Below are 23,710 nucleotides of genomic sequence, written 5' to 3'. Positions count from 1 at the left end.
ACAATAAATATAAATGAACTAGATTTTCATATTACAATTGAAACTTATGCACCATGTAAATAATTTTAACACAGACAAATAAAATGACATAAAAAAAAAAAAAGTAGTCCAGTTGAGCAGCTGAGTCGAGCAGTCGAGTCGAGTTGTCCAGTCGAGCAGTTGAATCGAGCAGTTAAGTCGAGCTGTCGATTCAAACAGAAGTCAAGCAATTGAGTCTAAAAGTCAAATCGAGCAGTTAAACCAAGCTGTACAGTCAAGCAGTCCAGCCGAGCAGTTGAGTCGAGCAGTCAAGTTGGGCAGTTGAACCAAGCAGTCGAGTTGAGCAGTTTAATCGGGCAGTCCAGTCGAGCACTCGAATCGAACAGTTTAGTCAAGCAGTTGGGTCAAGCGGTTCAGTCGAGCAGTCCGGTTGAGTGGCTAAGTCGAGCAGTCTAGTCGAGCTATTGAATTAAGCTGTCAGTTGAGTCGAACAATCAAATTGAGTAGTGTAGTCGAGCAGTGGAATCGAGCAATCTGATTGAGCAGTTGAGTCGAGCAGCCGATTCGAATAGTCCAATCGAGTAGTTGAGTCAAGCAGTTTATTCGAGCAGTCGAATCGAGCAGTTGAGTCGAGTAGTCCAGTTGAGCAGTGGAATCAAGCAGTTGAATCGAGCAGTTGAGTCGAGTGTCGAATCGAACAGTTGAGTCGAGCAGATGAATCATGCTGTCCAGTCCAGCAGTCCAATCGAGCGGCCGAATCGAACAGTCCAGTCGAGCAGTTCAATCGTGCAGTTAAGTAGAGCAGTTTGGTCGAGTAGTAAGTCGAGCAAATGTGGTTAGCAGTGGAATCGAGTAGTTAAGTCGAGTAGTCCACTCGAGCAGTTGAATCGAGCTGTTCAGTAAAGCAGTCAAGTCGATCTGTCCAATCAAACAGTTGAGTTGAGTAGTTGAATCGAACAGTTCAGTCGAGCAGTTCAGTTAAGCAGTCCAGTCGAGCAATTAAATCGAGCAATCTAATTGACCAGTCCAGTCGACCAGTATTTTTTAAATTTTCGGAGATTTTGAGCTTTTTGGTGAAAAATAGTACTTTTTTGAGCTTAAATATTTCCCAAGTTTCCCAAGGTGGCAAATGGTGGCAGATCAAGAACCTCCTACTTAAAAGTACAACAAGCAACCTGTAAAAGCAAGTGTCAATTGACTGTATCTGTTTGTATCCTAAAAAGTTATAGTTAAAAATCCATCTTAGTCATGTTTACAGAACAATTCAACTGTAGTTCGGATGCAATAAACGCCATTTTGTTCACGTTGACAATCGCTTTCTAACAAGTTAAGTTAACAACAATTTTTTTGACTATATCCTATTCGAAAATGAATGTAGACTGAAAATTATTTAACGCAATTAATAAGAGGAAAGCTTCCAAATAACTAACTTAAGTTTATTTTGTTCAATTTTGCATTGCTCTCTCCTTCCACATTTTTCCAAAACAACATTTGATGATGAATCATCTCACCTACACCTTTATTTAACATAATTAATTGTATATTACGTACTGCTTACTTAGTCATTCTGAGAAAATTCGGTCTTTCATGACTCGGCCTTTTGTGACTGTTGTTGAAATTAGGCCATTCGGATTTCGGCCATTCGTGATTCGACTTTTGTGTTTCGGCCATTCGGTACCAGCCCATTATGAGTGTGTTCTTTTGAAAAGGCATCAATCGAAGGAATTGAACAAAATGGGCATAAGTTAGTTATTTGGAAGCTTTTCTCTTATTAATTGTGTCAAATAATTTTAAGTCTACAGTAATTTTCGAATCGGAAATGGGCGAAAAAATTGTTGTTAACTTGTAAACTTGTTAAATTGTAGTTAACAAGATAAACAACTTTCTAGAACACTATGAACACGTAAAAATTAACCAAAATAAGGCAGGGTTTAAAAACTGCTTTAAAGGGTTTGTCCACGAATAACGCTTCATAGATAATTTCCATGAAGACATACAAGTATAGTGTCTTTGACAAAGTTGTTTGTATTAATATTTACTACAACTTTACCGAAAGTACCAAACCTGTATCTCGAATATACGAGAAAATACATTTCGTATCTCACTTTTAAGGGAATTAAACCCAAAGATTTCTCTCACAAGAAGGGGCTTGTTAAGCCAAGAAATGTTCCTAAAAACACTGCATGCGCAAAAGGTTCACGTTTCGGCGCAATATCACACGATCACGTATTTCGTTGTTTGGACCACTGTGCAGTGAGGTGACTGAGAATACAACCCATTGCTACGAAAGCATGAGGTCCTGTCAGGGACCTGTTTTAGTTACCGATAAGCCTCTTATGACGTCCTGTCAGAGACCTGGTTTTCGGTACAGACATAAGCCTCTTTTATAAATACATATATACATATGTTAGGAAGTTCGATATATTTCATCTAACTGACAAATATTAACAATTTATCAATAATCAAAATTATATCTGATCGGGTAACTCTAATTTTTTATGTAATTAGTGTTAAAAACTGATTTATCACCTTCATGGTACTCATTGTGCCATAACTACTGAAACAGATATCAACGATAGACAAAGGTTATCCGAGCATATGATGTAAACTATTTTGGATACCTATTGGGAACTTTAACTTTGAGCAGTTCTTTTCACAGGATTTTTTAAACATGGAATGGGAGCAATCAAACATGAAATGGGAGAGCAACCATGCGTCTCCTTTACCTTTGCAATTGATGGATGACTTTTTAGTTTCTTGAGCAGGAGATTATAAAGGAAAACAATGGTAGTTACTCGATTCCGTCTATCTATCTGACCTATGAGTTTTAATAGGTGATTATGAAACCATGAATAGGAATTAAACCACCATGTTAAGTACCCTTAATATTTTAAGGAATTTCGAAAAATTGGCGCACTTGCACCAGGTCCAGAATTTCTATTAGTTCCTATCGATAAATGGTGCAGAAACGATGCTTCCACAGGACCATTTGGCACTGTATAAATATCGGTTAAATTTAACGCTACTACAGCTTCGTTGGTTCAGTTGATGTTTTCGTTTCCATTTGGGTTTATTCCACTGCGCTCACAACAGTCCAGCGAGCACCAGTGGCAGCGAGAGGGTCTCATCTGTGCCGGTAATATAATCCCCACGAAAATGTCTTATCATTAAACGGCCGTTCCCAGAATAATTCCGTGTATACAACGGGCAACGGGCTCTCTTTCGTGCTTGCTAATAGCAAGCAGCGGTACAGCCAAGGGCAAGAAGTTCCACTAAAACATTTAAAACTCAACCAGAATGCAAAAAGGAGGAAAAAGAATTAGAAGTACCGTACAGCCTCCCACTGGGCCAAAAACCCAAAGGATGAGGACGCCGGTTGGGCGGTGTGGGATAGGAGAAGGCGGTGGCGTGGAGAAAAATAAGCGAAAGAAATTAAAAAAACGCCATCTGCGAAGGCTTCAGCCCAAGTGAAGGGAGGAAAAACGGCAAAACAGAAAGTAGAAGACTCATTGCTATCTCCGGTGAAAAATCACAAAACAAGCTATAAATTTGAAATGAAATCATATTAGAGGGCAGCATCCTCGAGTAAGGTGGTGGCCAGTCGGCGGTGGTCGGGCAGGGAGCAGCGGTGAAGGAGGAAAAATTTGCATAATGTAACCCCCTCACTTTTTTTACGTCGTCGTCGTCGTTGTCGTCTCCGCCGCTGTCGATGCCGTTACGTTCGGGCCGAGGTTTTCTCATTTATAGCGCGGGGTAAGGGTGTTTTCCTTTCCATCCCCGAAGGATTTTTTTTTTCGTTTCGGAATTGCGCGGGGTAAATGTGGACCTTTCCGGCGATGGGTTGGAACTTTTCGGCTTCACTCTCGCTCTCTCTCTGGTCCTGTATCTCTATGTCGGGTTGGTGAGTGCGCGCGGGCGGTGGAATGAGTTGCAAATAAATTTAAAATTTGTGTTTCTCAAAGTATAGAAATGCTTTTCCGCGTTTGTAAAAGATAGGTTTTTGTTCTACGTGAGAGGACTTATCTTTGGGAAGAGTGATTTGATTTTTAACTGTAGCTGATTTTATCGATGGTAATGGATTTTTCGTAGCAGAAATACTAATGGTTAATTGTTTCATATTCTCATCACAGCACTTTCATTGTTTACCTGTAATATACTTCGAATATTAAGTTTCTTTGATTTGAAAAAAATTAAACTGATTTAAATTAAGTTTATTTTTGAATTTTTTACTCATTAACTTTGTGGTTGGAACACTTACAATCATTCAACACAAAAAATTGATAGAATTTAGTCGAAAATTGTTTGCTGTATTTTTTATATGCAGTGTTGTTAACAGTGTACAGAAGATAAGGTAACATTTACAATGAAAAGGAGGCTGTTTTATTAAGAGTTATTATTCAAGATAATAAAAGTACAACTGATATGCGGAATACATCAGTGCAATAGGTAAAGTTCTTGTAATTGAAAGCAATTTCCAACAAACTTAGGATTTAACCAAAGTTTGCTCAATGTATATAAACTAACTCCAGTAGTTAGTTGGACGCTATCGAGTGAAACAAATTTCAACCCTCAGCCGAGAACGGATTTATTCCTACTGATGATGAGAAGAAACACTCACCTGACGCCCTGTGTGCCTTTCTTGCAGCCAGCGTGGCCAATGTAATCGAGCTTTGTCCCTTGCGGTAACGCTGGTTGGTTATGCCACTTGTTTCCCCCGTAAGATTTTACTTCTTTATTATCTACCCGTCTTTTTTTTGTCTTCATAATACACGCAAAATGACGCGAAACTCCTCCGTGGACTGCCGCTACTCACATCGGAAGGGAACAACCAGCCGAAACAGGGGTTTCGTTGCTCTGACTAAATGTGATCAACCGGGAAGGTAAATTAGTAAAATTAGCAAACGCGCCGAGTCGCACCTGGTGGCGGTAATTTCGGTTCCATTAGCATTTGAAACCGGTGCGGCGGCGGTGGTGGGTGGCGACAAAATGGTTGGAACCGAGAGGACAGGTGACCGAGAGAGGTTTTGGAAACGGTTAACGACTTCAAGCTGAAAGAGCTAGGCGGTATCTGGTTGGTTGAGTTAATCTTCGAAATAAAATGATGCTAGTGAAATTTATTTTATCAGGTGTTGTCTTAGGATTAAGATACAAAGTAAGTTTTTTCGGTGTTATTTGAAAGTACACAATAAATCTTCAAGCCTTGTCTGCTATACGCAAATATACTCATATATTAAGTATGCGTGTGTTCGATCCATTGTTAATCAGTTTAAGATACTTCACTTGTAATCGTTTTTCATCTTAAATAGCAGAAAAATGAAGTCATAAGATTAGCGACTTCATAAAATTCGAAATTTAAAAATGGGCCGATTTTGGTTTCAACTTATGATTAATGTTCATTTTCGGAAAGTGTTTAACAGGAACAGGGACAGGGACAGGGACAGGGACAGGGACTGGGACAGGGACTGGGACTGGGACTGGGACTGGGACTGGGACTGGGACTGGGACTGGGACTGGGACTGGGACTGGGACTGGGACTGGGACTGGAACTGGAACTGGGACTGGGACTGGGACTGGGACTGGGACTGGGACTGGGACTGGGACTGGGACTGGGACTGGGACTGGGACTGGGACTGGGACTGGGACTGGGACTGGGACTGGGACTGGGACTGGGACTGGGACTGGGACTGGGACTGGGACTGGGACTGGGACTGGGACTGGGACTGGGACTGGGACTGGGACTGGGACTGGGACTGGGACTGGGACTGGGACTGGGACTGGGACTGGGACTGGGACTGGGACTGGGACTGGGACTGGGACTGGGACTGGGACTGGGACTGGGACTGGGACTGGGACTGGGACTGGGACTGGGACTGGGACTGGGACTGGGACTGGGACTGGGACTGGGACTGGGACTGGGACTGGGACTGGGACTGGGACTGGGACTGGGACTGGGACTGGGACTGGGACTGGGACTGGGACTGGGACTGGGACTGGGACTGGGACTGGGACTGGGACTGGGACTGGGACTGGGACTGGGACTGGGACTGGGACTGGGACTGGGACTGGGACTGGGACTGGGACTGGGACTGGGACTGGGACTGGGACTGGGACTGGGACTGGGACTGGGACTGGGACTGGGACTGGGACTGGGACTGGGACTGGGACTGGGACTGGGACTGGGACTGGGACTGGGACTGGGACTGGGACTGGGACTGGGACTGGGACTGGGACTGGGACTGGGACTGGGACTGGGACTGGGACAGGGGCAGAGACAGGGACAGGGAAATTGAGAATGGGAATAAAAATAAAAATGAGGATTAGGATGAAAATGAAAAGAAAAGATTGTAAATAGGAAAAAATAATTGGACTAATTTTTTTTAATTTTAATGTGGTTTAATCAGATTTTGAGAAGACATCAAGAATGAAAATAAAAATGATAGTGAGAATGAGTTAATAAACAAGTAAACAAATAAATAAATAATGAATGCCAATAAATAAGAAAATAAGAATGAGAAAGTGAACAGCAATAAAAAGTAGAATAAGCATTCTACTTGAATCAATAATTTTTCTTGTCAACGGCAAGGCCAACTGCACAGTATGTATCGCAGAGAGAATTCCTAAGAATCAAGTGGAACCAAAAATAATACCTAATTCCATTAAACTCTCTGAAATCGAGGGGAAGGAAGAAAGCGTGGACCTCCCGTACTAAACGCCTCCCGTATAGGTAATGATTTATTTATTTAATGGCATTTGGACCAGAAGCCAGGCTGCAATTGGCCAAGGATATAGCGCCTTATTTCGCTCTCTGATAATAATAGATTATGCCGTGTTTGAGCAAAGAAAATTTCCGGCAATTTGGAAGCAGTCCTACATTCCCGGTTTTCAAAAGTGGCGATCGACATAATATAAGGAATTACCGTGGCATAACTAGGTTCTCAGCGTCATGCTAGTTATTCGAAATAATTGTAAGCTCTGTTATTCTCTCTCATACGAAAAGTTTTATCTCGGTCGATGTAGTGTACACCGATTTAAAGGCAGCGTTTGACCGCATTGATCATCGAATACTTTTACGAAAACTTTCTCGACTTGGTGCATCACAAACCTTTACTGAGTGGTTAAGTTCTTAAGTTCCTACTTATGCGGACGAACTCTACGTGTACAGCTCAATTCCTGTTTATCCACCCCATTTTCAAATAAATCGGGCGTACCACAAGGCAGCAATATGGGCCCATTGCTTTTCTCGCTGTACTTCAATGATATCGCTTTGTTTCTGGGTGACGGTTGTAAGTTAGTGTACGCAGACGATCTGAAATTGTATCTTGTTGCACGGTCAATTGAAGATTGTCGTAATCTGCAAAAGCTGCTGGATATTTTCGTGAATTGGTGTTGCAAGAACTGGATGATCGTTAGTATTTCAAAATGTCAGGTTATGACTTTCCATCGTATTGTACTTTTCGTACTTCTCCATCGTACTTTTCTCCATTCTCCATCGTACTTTTCGAATACAACATTGATGGTTGAGCACTTGAAAGAGTTGAACATGTCAGTTATCTTGGCGTTATTCTCGATACAAAACTTAACTTCAATCTAAATCGCTCGGCTTTTATCTCTAAAGCAACTCGGCAGTTCGGCTTTATTTCGAAAATTGGACGAGATTTTAAGGAACCATACTGCTTGAAGGCTTTGTACTGTTCCCTGGTGAGACCTCTACTGGAAAACGCGTGTTCTATCTGGACTCCATATCATCTAACCTGAAATTTACGAATTGAACGAGTACAGAAGAGGTTCATTCGTCTTGCGTTACCTGATCTTTCCTAGCGAGATCCCGTTAACCTGCCTCCGTATCCTGATCGCTGTCGCCTTATTGGGTTTGACACCTTAGAACGTCGTAGAAAAATTCAGCAAGCCATGTTTATTGCCAAAATATTAAATGGAGAAATTGATTCAACGAACATTCTTTCAACGTTGAACTTCCGTGCTCCTCAGCGTTCTCTCCGCTCTGCTGGACTGCTACAACCTCAACCGCACCGTACAACTTTCGGATTCAATGAACCTACGTCAGCGTGTATTCAAACGTTTTCTTTAGTGGAGCACATGTATGAATTCGGAGAACCATCGCACAAATTTTACCAAAAGATTTATAATTATAATATTTTTAAAGTGAAGTATTGAAGTATTTCCAATTGAAGTATTTCCAGGTATGGCCACGTGGAGGCGCTAGGTAGGGGCTTGGGATGGCTAGAGCTGTGTTGGGCGCTTTTTCCTAGCTGCCATCCCCATTTCATATGTCAAGAATGTGAGTGGAAATTAAATTTATAAAGTTAAGAAATATAACAATTTGAAAATGAGAATGAAAATAAACCTAAAAATGAGAGAACGGATAAGACTAAAAGTAAAAGCGAAAAAAAAAAACAGTAGGGTTTTGTTCTTTGCTAATTTGCTTACGGAAGACATACGTGCACTTGCCGTTTTTGAACGAAAGGTGTTGTGGACTATTTTTGGCGGAGTACAAACGGAAAGCGGAGAGTGGCGGAGACATGTGAATCACGAGCTACAGGCATTGCTTGGGGAGATTCCCATCGTACACCTGGCGAAAGTTGGGAGACTACGGTGGGCTGGCCACGTCGCAACGATGCCGGATGACTGTGTAGAGAAATCCGTTCTCTTCAAGAACCCCACCGGCACCAGGAATAGAGGGGCTCAACGTGCTAGATGACTCGACCAGGTTGAAGCCGACTTGCGTGTGTCGAGACGCGCAACGAATTGGCGACGAGTAGCCCAGGACCGAGTACAATGGAGAGGAATTCTGGATACGGCAAGAGCCACCTCGGATTTCGGCTGAATAAGTAAGTAAGGGTTGTGTTCTAGGCCCGACCGCATGATTAACGTAGGAAGATTAATCTTTTGTACCATCAAGCGATACAAGGAAACCGGTTCTTGGAAAATACTCCCCAAACCTGGCCATTAACGCACAATAAGGACACCGGAAGAGGTCAAAGTGAAGAGGAAAGTGAATTCGTCGGAAACCAGATCAATTTAGACGTAAGAAGGCCACGGAACTGGAAATTTCTCAGTCACCCATGAAGGATATTTTGATAGATGATCTTCGATTGATTCCATACAAAAAACAACGGATGCACGGTTTGACTCAAAAGTAGAAGGTTGCAAGAGACGAGTAATGTCGACAGCTGCACAAGCGGCATGGTGATTGTGAAATTCTGTTTTCTGACGAAAAAATGTTCCTACTACAGGATCACCATAACCAACAAAATATGCATCGGATATATGCAGCACATCTTTCTGATATTCCTCGGGACAAACTGGCTGTTCAAAGGGATGTTCCTCCAAAAATTTGAAGGTTCTATCTTGTTCATCGAAAAGAGGCTGTATAAAAATGGTTTAGTGTTGATTACTAAATAATACATAGATAATGTTTTGAAGAACCATTTGCTTCCCATCGTCTACAAACACTACAAGAATGTACCATACTGCTTCCAACAAGATTCTGCACCGTCTCACCAGGCGAAAGCTATCACAGGCTTGGTGTGAGGATAATTTTCTGGGTTTTTTCTTCGATAGATTGGCCTGCCTCTTCACCTGATTTGAATCCTCTCGACTTCTACACATGTGGATACATGCTAGACAAACTAGGGAGCGTCGAAGGATTGACTGTGAATTCTTTCAAGCAACGATTCTCGAGAAGGTTTGGGATGAAATGCCTTTGGATATCGTGCGTGCCGGCTGTAACGCTTTTCAACAACGATTGCGACTGGTAATTAAAGCAAAAGGGGAATGATTTGAATTGGACTAATTTAAGATAAATGCTACGGATAACCTTACACGAAATACACTCAAAATTGAAATTTATGCAAGCGTCTTATTTTTGTGACCATTTACTTTACTACTCACCCTGTACATTAACTGCAATGATAATATAAGTAAAGACTCGTAAAGACTAACTCGTATTTATACGCATGTGTTGTCTGTGTTTGTGAAGTTAAAAAATCGTGAAGAAATTACCCCTTTCCCCTTATCATAAATTTCTATTATTTATCGATTAAAACACTATAATTTCTTTCATGCGAATTGATTCATAGAACAATAATTCGCCAAGAAAAATTAAGTTATAGGCATTTTAATTGGACTACTTTTCGACTTTTTGATTTTGATTTTACAAAAAAAAAGAGGGACAAGTATTAATAAATTTGATAATTATGCACGGATATTAATTATAATTTCAGAATTTTACTAAAAATATTGCTTCCGTTGTGACCCAATTGGAGCACGGTCCTGTAAGAGCAAATTAAGCTTTAGCTTAGCGTCATATCTTTATCGACGCTGCTTGCGGCTTCGTCATTTGATAAGTTATACATATCAAATGAACCATCTCAATCCACAGTGGTCCTTAAATTACCAAAAAAAAAATGTTTGCGATCATTTTTTTTAAATTTTTCTTCAATTGATCAAGTAAACTTTGTGAAACAAATGTTTAATTAATTCATCACGAGTTAGAAATCATAAAAAATAAATTAGGTTATACGTGTATAACTTACTTAGCAAGGCATTTCTTTTCACAAAAGTTTTTCGTCTCAAAACAGTATATTTTGTCGGCTTTACAACCACAATGCGCCCGTGTCATTTAGTGTTGGGTGCCTGCCTGCCACCCGGACCTGCTTCCGAACGCTGAATCCGCGTAAGTGATATGGAATCTTTCGGTTTTAAAAAATTAATGACCCGCAAGTGCGACGGACGTGCGAACAGTTTTCGATTTTGTCGCTCCCCGTGAAGCATTTTGATGTGGCCTGGCAAGGACAAAACGCCAGCGGAATTGACAATGATTCGCCCCCCCCCCTGTCTGCCCGTCTCCACTCAAGCTCTCGGCAGCTCGGCCACCGTCAGGCGTAAATTTTCGAAGTTCTTCACGCCCGGGCCCCGGCAAGCCAAGTCAACTTTATTATTACATTAGCGCTGTAAGGTAAAAACATTGTAATTCCAGATTCCAGTAGTAAATATTTTATGATCTCTTTTACACACGTTAACATGGTTTTAGCTTTCTGACAAGCCAGTCCCGGCCGGCGTAGCTCGCTTCTGGTTGGCGAAAACTTCGAACGAAGATTCGGTCAGAGCTTTGCTGAGTCGGTGTTAAAAATTTGTCACTCTAGGCGGAAGAGCCGAATTTGGGCAAAACATTAACCAACCATTTTTATTCGTAACCCAAAACTCATCCTTTTTTGGAGTTGTAGCTTTTCCCACTATATTGCGATAAAAGGAATCATACTATTAACAACTATTTGAAAGCCATAAATAAAACCACATTGAAAGTCATCAAGAAACCTTTTCACCACTCTCATTTCCTTTTGAGAAAAAGTATTACACTGTTACCTGAATTATTGCCAATCCGTCCTACAGCAGGGGAACAAATTTTGCACATTTCTATGCTAATAAAGTGACACTCAGCGAATATGTGTACGACGACGTGACGGGTGTACGTACTGCATACCTCTCTCTGGTGCACTGTCGTGTTGTCTTCCGTCCGGACATAGAACCAGCGCCATGGACCGTACCGTCCCCCGGTACCGTTCGTTGACGAGATGCTGCTAAAAACATAAAGCAAGTGAAAGTTTTTCCCGTGGAAGGATCCAGTGGTGATGCTATCCTGCAGCGGTATTCAGATTATAACACAATAAAGTCGAACTTTACCGTGTTGGATGTGTGTTTTAAGTAAGAGTAAAGAAGTGTTGAGTTAATGGAGAAATGAAATTTGGACGAGTTCTTCGTACCGTGATCCATTGCAGAGTTTGGAGGAGGCAGTCAAAAAAAAACGAAAAGAAAAACCAAAGACGAGGGCGGTGTTTGGTTGATGGCTTTGTGGTGTTGACACGTACGGGAAATGGTGACGTCACTCAAAAATGATGATACGTTGTCAGAACTTGGAATGGTGATTGCTTCTGATATCGAGCTTTGGATTTATGGTAACATGTTTGCGTCATTTCAAGCGAAAGTATTGAAAGCATTGAGCAATAGTTGAGAAGTCACTCAAGGCCTGCAGAAATTTTGGAATAAAATAAAGGCTGCCATATTTCTTTTTCCTCAAACTGCCTTTATTCACCTCCACTACAGTAGATAAGTCCATGTTTATTGCACTTTAGTGAATATCCGACTTTCAACTTTAATGGGATATTATTTAAGGGGCTGTGCCTTACGTAATAATAACGTAAGGGTTTTTTCTCATTTTTGAACCCCTCCCCCTAAATAAGATTTTATAATATTTTGACCAAAAAATTTCCCCAAAAGTTCTATTTAAAGAAAGTCAGACCTTGAAAGATCAATGAAATAGTCGACAAAGTTCAAACAACCTCATAAAAAAAACAAAGTTCAAGCAAATTCAAACAAAATCAATTATCTATTGTGAATTCACAAAGGCTTTGCTTTGTGCCTTTCTACTATATAAATCTAATCCATCAAAATAGATGCCATGGAGCACCTCGAGAAAATTTGAAAAAGTAGAATAAATTTATTTTATAAAAGTGTCAATGTGCAACGGATATTTTTATGGACTGACGGACTTAGAAGGACAGTACTTGTTTCTACTTTGCAAAAACATGGTTTTATTAAGTGAATCAAACAAGTTTTATTCAAGCGCAACCTGTCTTATTCAAGAATACAATGATTATAGACAAACTTATGCGCTCTCGGAAAAATCTTCTTCGTCTTGCGCAAGAAATACTAGTTTTATTACGGTTTATTCAAAGAAATACATGTTGACTACTGTCGTAATGGTACCTAATTAGACATGGACATGTCAGTTCGCCACTATATTTATAAATAGTGGCGAACTGACATGCCCATGTTAGGGCACACCGGGGCACGTGCCCCACCTTATCTGTAAAATTTAATGTAAAACAAAATAATTTCTGTAATTCAGAAGTCAGCAGTTTTTTATTTGATCGGCCGCTATCTTTGCGATAAGTTGATTAACTGCGTAAAAATTGTTTCAGTTTCAAGTCCAATTACAATTCCAGTTATAAATTAACTTTCAGGTTTAGCTTCAAGCCTTGATCGAAGCTCAATTTCAAGTTCAAATTCAATTCTAATTTCATGTTCGATTTCAATATCAATATCATGTTAATTTTTTAGTTTCAACTCCATTTCTGACACACAAGTTCAAGTGTAATTTAAATCCAAGTTATATCCAAACTCAGCACCTACTTTAACTTCAAATTCTAGTTCATTCTATATTATGTCCAAGTCTGATTCCAAATTCGATTTCTAGTTTAGCTCCAAGTATAAATTCAAGCCCGATTTCAAGTTCAATTTCAAGTCTAGTTTCAATTCCAATTAAAAACGAAGCTGTTTTAAGTCTAATTTAAAATTTAGCGATCTCCAAGAAAGATGAAGAGCAGAAGTAAAGAGAAGAAAAATTTGAGAAACCCTAACGACAACGAAAAAAAGAGAAAGTAAACAAGATTTAACCAGACAAAAAAGGAACAAAAAAAGAAGAAAAAAGGAGAAGAAAGGAAGAGGAGAAGAAAACGAAAACAGTAAAAGAGGAAACACGGAATAGAAAACAAAATAAATAAATCAGAAGACAAAAGGGATAAACAAAAGAGAAGAAAAGAGAAGAAAAAGCGGGATATAATGAGAGGAAGAACGAAAAAGACGAATGAAAAAAAAAACGATAAAGAAAAGAAAAACGGGATAGAAAAAGAGTTCAAGTGCGAAAAATGCCGACAAAAAGAAAAAGTCGAAAAGAGGTCAAACATGACTAAGAACGATATATAAAGAGACGAGAAACGGGAAAAACAGAGCAAGAAAGACGGAAAACGGAACAGAGGCAATTTAAGACTCCGGAAAAGCGTGAAAAACGGACAGGCAAAGAATAGAAAATGAACTGAGAAAGAGCAAACAGCCGGAACAAAGGAAAAACGGAAAAAGAGTACCGAACAGAAAACAAGAGAAACCAAAAGAGAAAACGTCAATAATGAGAGAGAAAAACGAAAACTAATAGAGCTCAAGTGGGATATAACAGGAGAAATATGAGACAACAACTGCCCAGTTAGCTTCGAGGTACGATGCTGGTCGAATTTGAGTCTCGGTTGGGCGGCGCTGCTTGAGTCAGTAGGATTCAGGCATGGGTAAAACACCGAACCGAGCTTACACGTGGGCACCATTGCTCAAAACCACTCAACAAACTTAATTTCGTTTTGCACGCCGTTCCCGTACATGCAAACAAACACGGAGTGTAAGAAGCATTACACCGGTGGCGTTAGGTTTAAAAAATGTTCAGTCTGTTTTCAATTACACTCGGTTTCCGAGTGTTACCGATATCGGAATCCACCGTAGGCGAGTACTTTCAAGCTTGCAAAAACACGCATGGAGGCGCTTCATACTTATTCCATTTGGCCGTGTGAGTGAAAGAAATAGAAAAGTAAAAAGACACGAGTTCACGCTGGTCGTCCAGCATATATCCGAGAAACTTTTACGAAGTAGAAATACACGCCATCCCGAGTGTTTCCGAAGTGTTAAAACCCGGTGTGCAAAAAACAACACTGAAAAGGCTAGCGGTTGCTTTTTCACAGCGTACGGGTTGTTTTATCAGGCACGGCAACTGCGTACCGTCTCAAATAAACTTCGTGGTAGTTTTCAAATGCGGCACGCAGTTTGGTTCAGTTTTTAGACATGCCTGGTAGGATTGTTACACCGTAATTGTCCTATACTGTAATGACCGGTTTATCGAAGTATGTCGATAAAGAAGGGTCATGTCGGGTCAAAGGGTCGAAGAGGAAATACGAAAAGGAAAGCAAATAAAAATGTGAGGAAAGTTGATTGAAAATAGGAAAGACTGAAGGACAGGACTGAAAATAAGAAAAAATGGAACAGGAAACGAAGAAAAATTGAACAATGAGAAGAGAACAGAAAAAACGGGAAATAAGAGATAAAGTGGAAAAACGGATGGAAAGTGCGAGCAAAATCCTTGAAAACGGTACAGGTAAAGAGAAAATAAACCAGAACAAAAAGTGGAGTACGGGACTAGAAAAGAGAAGAGAAGAGGCAAACCGTGAGAGAGTATAAGACGGAAAGCCTCAATCTTAATTTCAAGTAAAACTTTGTGTCCAATTTTTAGTCCATATCTGGTTTGAAATGAAATTTTAAGTTCAAATTAAATAGTCCAAATTCAAGTCTAATATAATGTTCAATGTCACGGTCAACGTGAAATATAAATCGGATTCTAAATATAATTTTAATTTTAATTGTACTTCCAAGTCTAATCTCAAATCCAAATTGATTCAAATTTTATTCTATTTTCAAGTTCCATTTCAATTTCAAGTTTTATTTCGATCTTAATATCTCCAATTTTAAGTCAAGTTCAATTCCAATTTTAAATAAAAAGCTTGAAGTAAAATTTCCAATCCAAATTATTTCAAATTTAAGTATGATTTTAAGACTAATTTCCAGCTAAATTTTAAGTGAAGCTTCAACACGGAACGAAAAAATGAATCTCACATTCGACGTAAACTGAAATTCGATATATTTATCCATTAAATAAAACGTAATCAACCAAAACTGGTTTTAAAGATATATTTTTACATCAAACCAAACGTAATGAACAAACTTTTGAGTGAAATAACACGTAATTTTATATAATTTTCGATGTTCCATTTATGTGCATGTCAGAAGACATAAAATTACAAGATTTTTTCGAAGTGTGTAGTTAGTCCAAATTCAGGTCTAACTGAATGCCCTATGCCAAATCCGATTTCAAGCTTAATTTTAATACTGGCGTGTCCAGGCTGGGGCCCCACCTTCTCTAGAAAATTTAATATGGAATAAAATTAACCCTCAAGATGCAACCTGGATTTCCGGAGTTGTTAGTTATTTAAATAAGCAGTAACTTTGCGAAAAATAAATCAATTGTGTAAAACTCGATCCTGCCAGTATCAAGTCCAATTTCTGGTTCAACAATTACCCGACCTACGCACAGATTTAACGATGAGAGGACCCAAGCTAGTGAAACATTGCTTAGAAATTAGTATTGCTAGTAATTTTTTTCTTTGTTAATATCCCTATTGTAATTACACTTCCTAAAAGACCCGAATAAGGAGTTTATAATAAAAATAAAAAAAAAGTTCCATTTAAGGCCATTTAAAGTCCAAATTCAAGTCTAATTTTAAGTCCAATTTTATGTCCAAACATTATTTAAATTTTAGGGTTGGTTCCCAATTTAATTTATAGTAAAATCATGCAAAGTAAATTGATCCAAGTTTACCTCCAATTTCAAGCAAAATTTCATTTCCACTCAAGTTCTATTTTAAAATCAATTTTAAGTCCAATTTCATGACCCCATTTCAAATACAATTTCACGTCTTCTTCTAAGTCCAATAGCAAGTATAATGTGATTCCAATTTAAGTCCGATTAAGTTCAATATGACTCCAATTTCATGTCCAATTTAGCTCCGGTTTCAGTTGCCTTTTCATGTTCAATTTCAAGTCTAACTTAATTCCAATTGCAAGTCTAATTTAATTTAGATATCATCTCCGATTTCAAGTCCTATCTATGTCCGATTTCATGTCTTTAGTCCAGTTCATTCTGAAGTCTACTTTCATTTTTAAATTAAAAATTTAGATTGTAAGTCCAAACTCAGAATACGAGTCCACTTTCAAGTCCAGTTTAGAATCTAACTTAATTTCATTGTGAATACCGATTTCAAATCTAATACCAAGTGCAATTTCAAATTCGATTGAAGTCCCATTTCATGTCCCTCTTTAGATCCTCTCTTATTTAATTCCGATTTCAGGTTTTACTTGAAGTAAAATTTTCAATTGCGTTTTAAGCCCAATTTCAAATCTAACTTTAAGGTAAAGTGCGAGTTCAAATTCATACTCTAAACTAATACCAAATCCGATTTTAAGTTTAGTTACAAATCCAATTTCTAAACTACTGATGAGCCCAGGCTGGCGCACTTTTAGCGCCCTCTCTATAGAATGTAAAAAATCTCGTTTCCGAACTCGAAAATCCACAGTGATATGCATTTTTTACGATAAGTTAATTACTCGTCTAAAAATAAGTCCACCATCCCACAAATTACTTGATTTTTTCAAGCAAAAAACCATGTTTTTGAAAGGTCGGTGGTCCAACTTCCATTTGTGGCTGGGCACGCTAGTGATTTCAACCCTAAATCCAAGTCCAAATACAACTTTGATATCAAGTCCAGTGGCACTCGAAAGTCTGGAGTTTTCTACCAAATTGGCTGGTATTTTTGTGATCACAATCCTACGATTTCTCCGTTTTTCCAGGCGAAAACATCCTTCTGAAAGGTCGGGTACCCCCACGTTTGTTTACTCCTTGGCACGCTAGTGGTGTTCTGCAATAGCTAAGCGAAGTACCGTTCTTATTCAAACTTCGGACAACTTCAAACTTTGGACGCTTCAGCATGAAAGGCTTGGTAACTTAGCCAATTAAACGGAACAGCTACCGGAGGAGTGGAAAGATGGGGTTATCTGCCCGATCTATAAAAAGGGCGACAAGTTAGACTGTGAGAACTATCGAGCGATCACCGTCCTCAATGCCGCCTATAAAGTGCTGTCCCAAATCATTTTCCGCCGTCTATCACCAATTGCGAATAGATTTGTGGGAACTTATCAAGCCGGCTTCGTCGAAGGTCGGTCTACAACGGATCAAATATTTACACTGCGGCAAATCCTCCAAAAGGGCCGTGAATACAGAGTTCCCACGCATCATTTATTCGTTGACTTCAAAGCCGCATATGATACCATCGACCGGAAAGAGCTATGGAAAATCATGGACGAGAACAGTTTCCCCAGGAAGCTCATCAAACTGATTAAATCTACGATGGATGGTACACAGTGCTGTGTTCGGATTTCGGGTGGATTGTCAAGTTCATTCGAATCACACAGAGGGCTTCGTCAAGGTGATGGTCTTTCATGCCTGCGGTTCAACATAGCGCTACAAGGTGTTATGAACCGAGCGTATATCAACACGCGGGGCACGATATTCAACAAATCTAGTCAATTCATCTGCTTTGCCGATGACATGGATATTATCGGCAGAACATCTGTGGCGGTGGCTGAACAGTACACCAGACTAAAGCGCGAAGCAGAAAAGATTGGGTTAAAGGTAAATACGTCTAAAACAAAGTACATGCAAGTACAAGTACAAGTACATTGGACTGAGGAAACCGAGTTAATTGGCGAAACCTTCTTCAACAGGCTTTGTTTTAGGACCGCAAACTACTTAAGAAAGTAAGCAAGTTTGAAGTCAATATAAACTGATCTTGATAAAAAGTAAGATATGAAATAAGAAACCGATCAAATTACAAGTTTTATGAGGACATTTGGAAATATTCATGAGATCCTTCTCTAGTATGATCCTCTTTAGTTTTATAAGAGTTTTATTGCCGTTTTATCAAAATTTTGAACAATTACGAAATTTATGATGAATTTTAAGCAGCAAATGCTGAAAATCTCTCCAAGTGCACCTTAAATATGAACTTGTTAATTGGGCAGGCATTTGGTGCCACGAAAAATTAATTTGTTTTCATCAAAACAAGCGCACCGTGGATCGATCCTACAGGCTCACATTGAAAATCTTAGAATATCTGCTAATAAATGAAATGTTGAATTATTCCGAACACACTCAATGTGTATAACAAACGTTTTAAAGACAGTATGATTTTAGACAAGAAATTTGGAAGTGATATAAAAGTGAATTGAAAACTAAAGGTGTTTCGCAAATCTATATCACGCTTTGTATAACTGATACATTAAAAAGCAAATAAAATGCATATTTAGTCCAAAAAGTTTTTTATCAGAATTTTTCATATTCAACCATTTAATAAACTTTCAATCTTCTAGATTATCTGAAATTAATTAATATTTATTATTTATTAGTATTCGTATGGCGACCAGGAATTAGAAGACAACACCTAGCTAGGCTAGCCTTAATTTGTTTCCCTATCCATTCAAGCAAGACACAGAAACAAGTGAATGGGGGCACCGGTTTTCCTACGTCAGGACACTACTCTCCTCTCTTACCCTGTTGCTGTTTCCCATATGTAAAGGATACGCTCGAGTAGCATGTTCTACATGTGCCATTGTAAGACAGGGTGGCTCCTACTGGTTATCAACAATCAAAGAATTTAACTCGTAGAAGTTTTCAAGTAGAATGGAAGCAACCACCCCATCCGGCATGGTCTGAGATGATTCGGTTTGGGCATCATTCCGGTGACAAAAGTTTATCATTTCATGCCTTCGCCTACACGACAACAACAACATTGCAGTTGCTACTTACTTTTCCTGGTTGAAGTGTGAAAAGAGTGATACCATTATCATCATCGTCATCGTCATCGTCAACAGCAACAACAGGGTGAAACGGGCCAACTCGAGAGATGTCGTAGGTGCGAGTGCGGGGCGGAGAAAACCGGCAAATCAATTCAATAAATTTCGCTCTATTTGTGCCAAAGTGATGCTTTTGCCGCTCCGGGTGACAAAAAGGGTGAATAGGAAGGATAATTCGATGGAAATGGTTCTTTTGATGTGGATATCATGACATGAAAGAATACGTGTTAAAAGCTGTTATTGAGCGGTGATGTGATTCGCAAAAATGGTTGGAAAGTAAATTTTACTTTCTTTTAAATTATGGAAGATCGAGATTAGAAGCATTTATCAAAGGGATGAATGCTACTTGTTTCTCTCAATTTGCTTAACTTAAAAAGCGAAAAAATGCTGTTGTGATATGAAGGGCCTCCATAATTTCATGCAAAATCATTATTTGGGAGAACGCATAATTTTTGTTATCCGATCGCTCGATAGAACCTATCGAAACTCATCACATTCATGTTAGGAAAAAGAAGCAAACCCCAACAAAATTGTGACAGATCGCCTGCGGTTACTTTTTCCAACTTAGCGTCTCTTCATTTCAACATCATCTCACTTAATCTGGTCTCCACCCACTTCGATCATCACCGTCGTCAAAGGACGCGCGCCGGCTTGAAAACCTAAAGCATCATAGTAGGCATAGGCCTCCCGCTTCATGCATCGTCGCATAATTTGTAATGTTTTCAAAATTTTAATTTGGTTCATTTGAATTTTAAGCAGCCACCGCCTGTCGGTCGGGACTCCCACTACTTCGTCCGACTGTTGTAGCTCGGGCGATAAAAATAAAATCAAGATGTCGTTTCTCTCGGGGTGAGCTTTCGCCTAGTTTCGCTGCGAAGCGGCCTCGGAGAAAAGGTTATAAAACCAATGCCGCGGCTCCAACCGAAACTGCGGCACGGAAGATGCTGTTTCGTTGGCCGGGAACGGGCAAATGTTGGCCAGGCTGCCACTTTCGCAGCACAGAGATAACAAAATTCGAAATGAATTAGAAATTTATGATTGCTGGAAGAAAAATTGTAAGATTAAGTATTTTCCTCTTCGCGCCCTGGTCCCTTTCTGTTGGGGCTGTGTCTGGTTTTTTTTCCTCTTAAAAATCGCAGAGATTTACATATCCGAAGATGTTGAAACTGCTGCTTCTGCGAAGGCCGTTAGCGATTGTGGAAGTTCTTCGAAGTTCAGCCGGAGACGGTGATTGAATTGTGGGAATTTTTGACAATATTTTATCAGTAATTGATATTGCTGAACCACTCTTCGAACGTTTATATGTAGTTTTAATGAACGCTAAACCTTTGATAGCGTTTTCAAAAAATAACAACAATGCAATGAAACTTAGCGATAAATCTTCCCTTCAAAAAACTTCAATTCAAGCCACCGTCTCCAGCCAACCGCCTCCGGTGTACAACGGAATATAAAGCGGTTGGGTTGATTGGTGACTCCGGCCGGTATGTTGCGCGAGAACTACCGTCGTCGTCGGTCGGTTGGCCATCGTCGTCATCGTCCTCGTCGTCGTCGTCGTCCTTTTCCCTGATTAAAACGGATAATATCTAACGTTGTCCCGCTCTCGGTTCCGTGAAGCAACCCAGCCGGTAAAGGGCGAAGGCATTCGCTCATCCCGCTTGCTTGCGGGCTCGTAAGTGAGTGTCGGAACGGAACGGCACAGGAGTCGGACAGAGAGAGGACACGGAGGTTAAAACATAGGAACGAACGTTAAAATCTGACTACCCCGAAAAGGATAGCGTCGGACCAGGCGCACCGGGCGGGGGAATGGATGCGGAACCCTCTCCACCCGAGGGAAGATGCGGATGAGAGTATCCTTGAATAACCTTTTGAATTTTTTCCGTCGTTTCCAACTGGCAGTGGGGGTTACAGCTTTCACTGGATGTTATGTCTTAAAAAGTGCCCCGGGATGATTAAGATTTTTGAACTTCTACTTGTTTTAAGTTACTGATCTTAAGATTAGGACATTTTTAGGATTTCTTCCCATAGTAGATTAAAAGTCGATTTTTCTTGAACTTTTCAAACTGTATATGCAATAGTTAAATAGTCTGGCAAGACATTAGCAGTTGTGTTGTTAATTTTATTTCAACTTCAACAACCCCCACACCCACAACCTCCTCCGCAACCGGAGGAACTCTTATCGGCTAATTTACTATTCAGATCAAAACCTTTTTGAATAGCTTCCAACCGTCGAATGCAGTCACCGATGTGAGCCATCTCGAGATTCGGCACTTTGTCGGAACCATAGCGTAGGTGGCACATATTCAAATAGGTTACACCATCCGTTCCGCAGACCGGTTGCAGTATCGGGGGACACTTGTTCTCCACTGTCATGTCCTGTTTGCAGAATCCGGTGTAGGCCTTTGTAATGTGCGATATTTTGTTCGTTACACAGGTTAGTGCGCACTCACTGCTGTAGGTTTTGTTGTCGGTGCCGCAGACCGGGTCGAACAGTTTCGGACAACGGCCGATACAGTTCTTCACCGCGAAGCGTGTTTTCTCCGGAACAGTCCACCAATCGCGAACCGATTCCATCGGCAGGAAAAGCGGCTCGTTCGGGCATCGGCCGTAAAAGGAGAATCTCACCGTCGGAACAGCCATTGCCAGGCACTTCATCGAGTACTTATTGTAGTAGGAGTACCCATCAGTTGCACAAACCGGATCGTACTCACTCTCAGGAGCATTTGAATCGAATGTCGGGGCGATGCAGGAGCTGAATTTAGCAAACTGCTGGTTGGAAATGTCATACTCCGGTGGGTAAACGATGTAGGTAGCACTGGACATACATGCGTCTCCCACTAGCAGCGCGACAATTACCAGTATAAAAATTGATTGCATTTCGAATAGTTATGCACAGATGACAATTACGTTCACTAATGCAGGCGAAAACTCTCGCATTGAAGCTATTTATTAGCATCAAGCATGTTTTGTTAGGTTAACGAACATGTGGTCGAACGGAGTTTATAGCTCAACAATTGTTTTTCAAATTGTTTTAGACTAGAACAAATCTGGGTGTAAATCTCATTAGTCCGTAACGACCTGGTAAAATCATTACCGTTCGTAAGGCTGAATAATTTAGTTTCGCATACCATTGGCGTGCCCGGACTCTGATAGACGATGGGAATTTTACCAAACAGTGCCTCGCAAGCTCGTGATTCATACCTTCCGCCGTTCCAACGACATTTAAACTCCCAATTACTGACAACGTGGGATTATCTGCGCCATCATGACGCATCGTCAGGCTGCATTTTCGGTTTTTTGCTTAGTAGATGCTCATTTGACTACAGCGCCTCAGCGAAACCGAATTCGAAAAGGTAGTGTAAGGGGCAATTATAGAGTTAATTATTGGGCCCTATTATCACAGTCACTTCACCTCACCTCACTTCTTTCACTTTCTTGTCACCTCACCTAAAGTCACCTCGCCTTACAGGCCCCAATTGATTTGTACAGTCACTCAGGTGAGCGAAGTCATCCAGGTGATTGTCACCAAATTGTCACCTCACCTAAATTTTGTAGGACTGTGAGAATAGGGCCCATTATCTACAATATTGGTGGAGAAATTATAGTTTTATCTTTTGCATTTACGGCGCTATTCGGCTGCTGCCCTTATTATTAGAGCGCTTATTTGGCTCCTTCTAGTTTTCCCTCTTCGGTCATCGCCTGAAGATCACGCGGGACGCATTGAAGTGGGTATTATGGAAGTCCTCGATCCCCGCGCAACAGTCGTACAATTCCTGCCAGCGGCTAGCAGTCGTCCCCGCCCTGTGTGCTGGTGTGGTGACAGGGCCTTCCTAGGCAAGTGCAATTGTAATCTGAACACGCCTTCCGCTGATGTACCCCCGCGTCTAGTTTGGCATCTCCACGTGCAGGGAGTTCTGTTTCGGAGCTTTCTGCACACGCCAATGACGCGAATGGTATTGGTGCATATTATAAAAATGTGCGTGGTATAGAGACCCCCAGACGTAGACGACCTATTACTTGTCTATTCCTTCCAATGATTGCAACTATGATGTAATCATACTAATTGAAATCGGTTTACATGGTTACATCGATATACTTTAGCTGTTTGGATTCGCCTTCAACGTGTGTCGTTGTGATCGTATAGCTCGAAGGATAGTGACAAAAGTAGTTTTGGTAGCGTATTGATGGCCGCTGCTCAACAGTTCCTTAGTTCGCTAGTTAATTCAAGACATTGAAATTATCTCGAACAAGTCTGTGTTTCTGTTGTCATCAAAGGAATCAAGATTTTGATTGCCGCAGTTTATATTCCACCTGACTGAAGTAAGGTGGTCAAGTTTATCGACGAGTATTTTATGGAAAAAGATATCTAAATTCAAAA

At 40.3% G+C, this 23,710-nt stretch overlaps 1 protein-coding gene across 1 annotated transcript; it reads right to left on the bottom strand.

Annotated features, from left to right (window-relative positions):
* Positions 1 to 21,462: 21,462 nt before the first annotated feature.
* Positions 21,463 to 22,209, bottom strand: LOC128735372 (four-domain proteases inhibitor-like). The gene has a single exon (XM_053829860.1). It carries the CDS (start codon positions 22,207 to 22,209, stop codon positions 21,463 to 21,465), a length of 747 nt encoding a protein of 248 aa, XP_053685835.1.
* Positions 22,210 to 23,710: the final 1,501 nt, after the last annotated feature.

The sequence above is a fragment of the Sabethes cyaneus genome, chromosome 2 (genome assembly GCF_943734655.1).
Source record: "Sabethes cyaneus chromosome 2, idSabCyanKW18_F2, whole genome shotgun sequence".
Taxonomy (NCBI): domain Eukaryota; kingdom Metazoa; phylum Arthropoda; class Insecta; order Diptera; family Culicidae; genus Sabethes; species Sabethes cyaneus.
The sequence above is the reverse complement of the archived record's forward strand: the minus strand, read 5'-3'. Positions and strand labels throughout refer to the sequence as shown.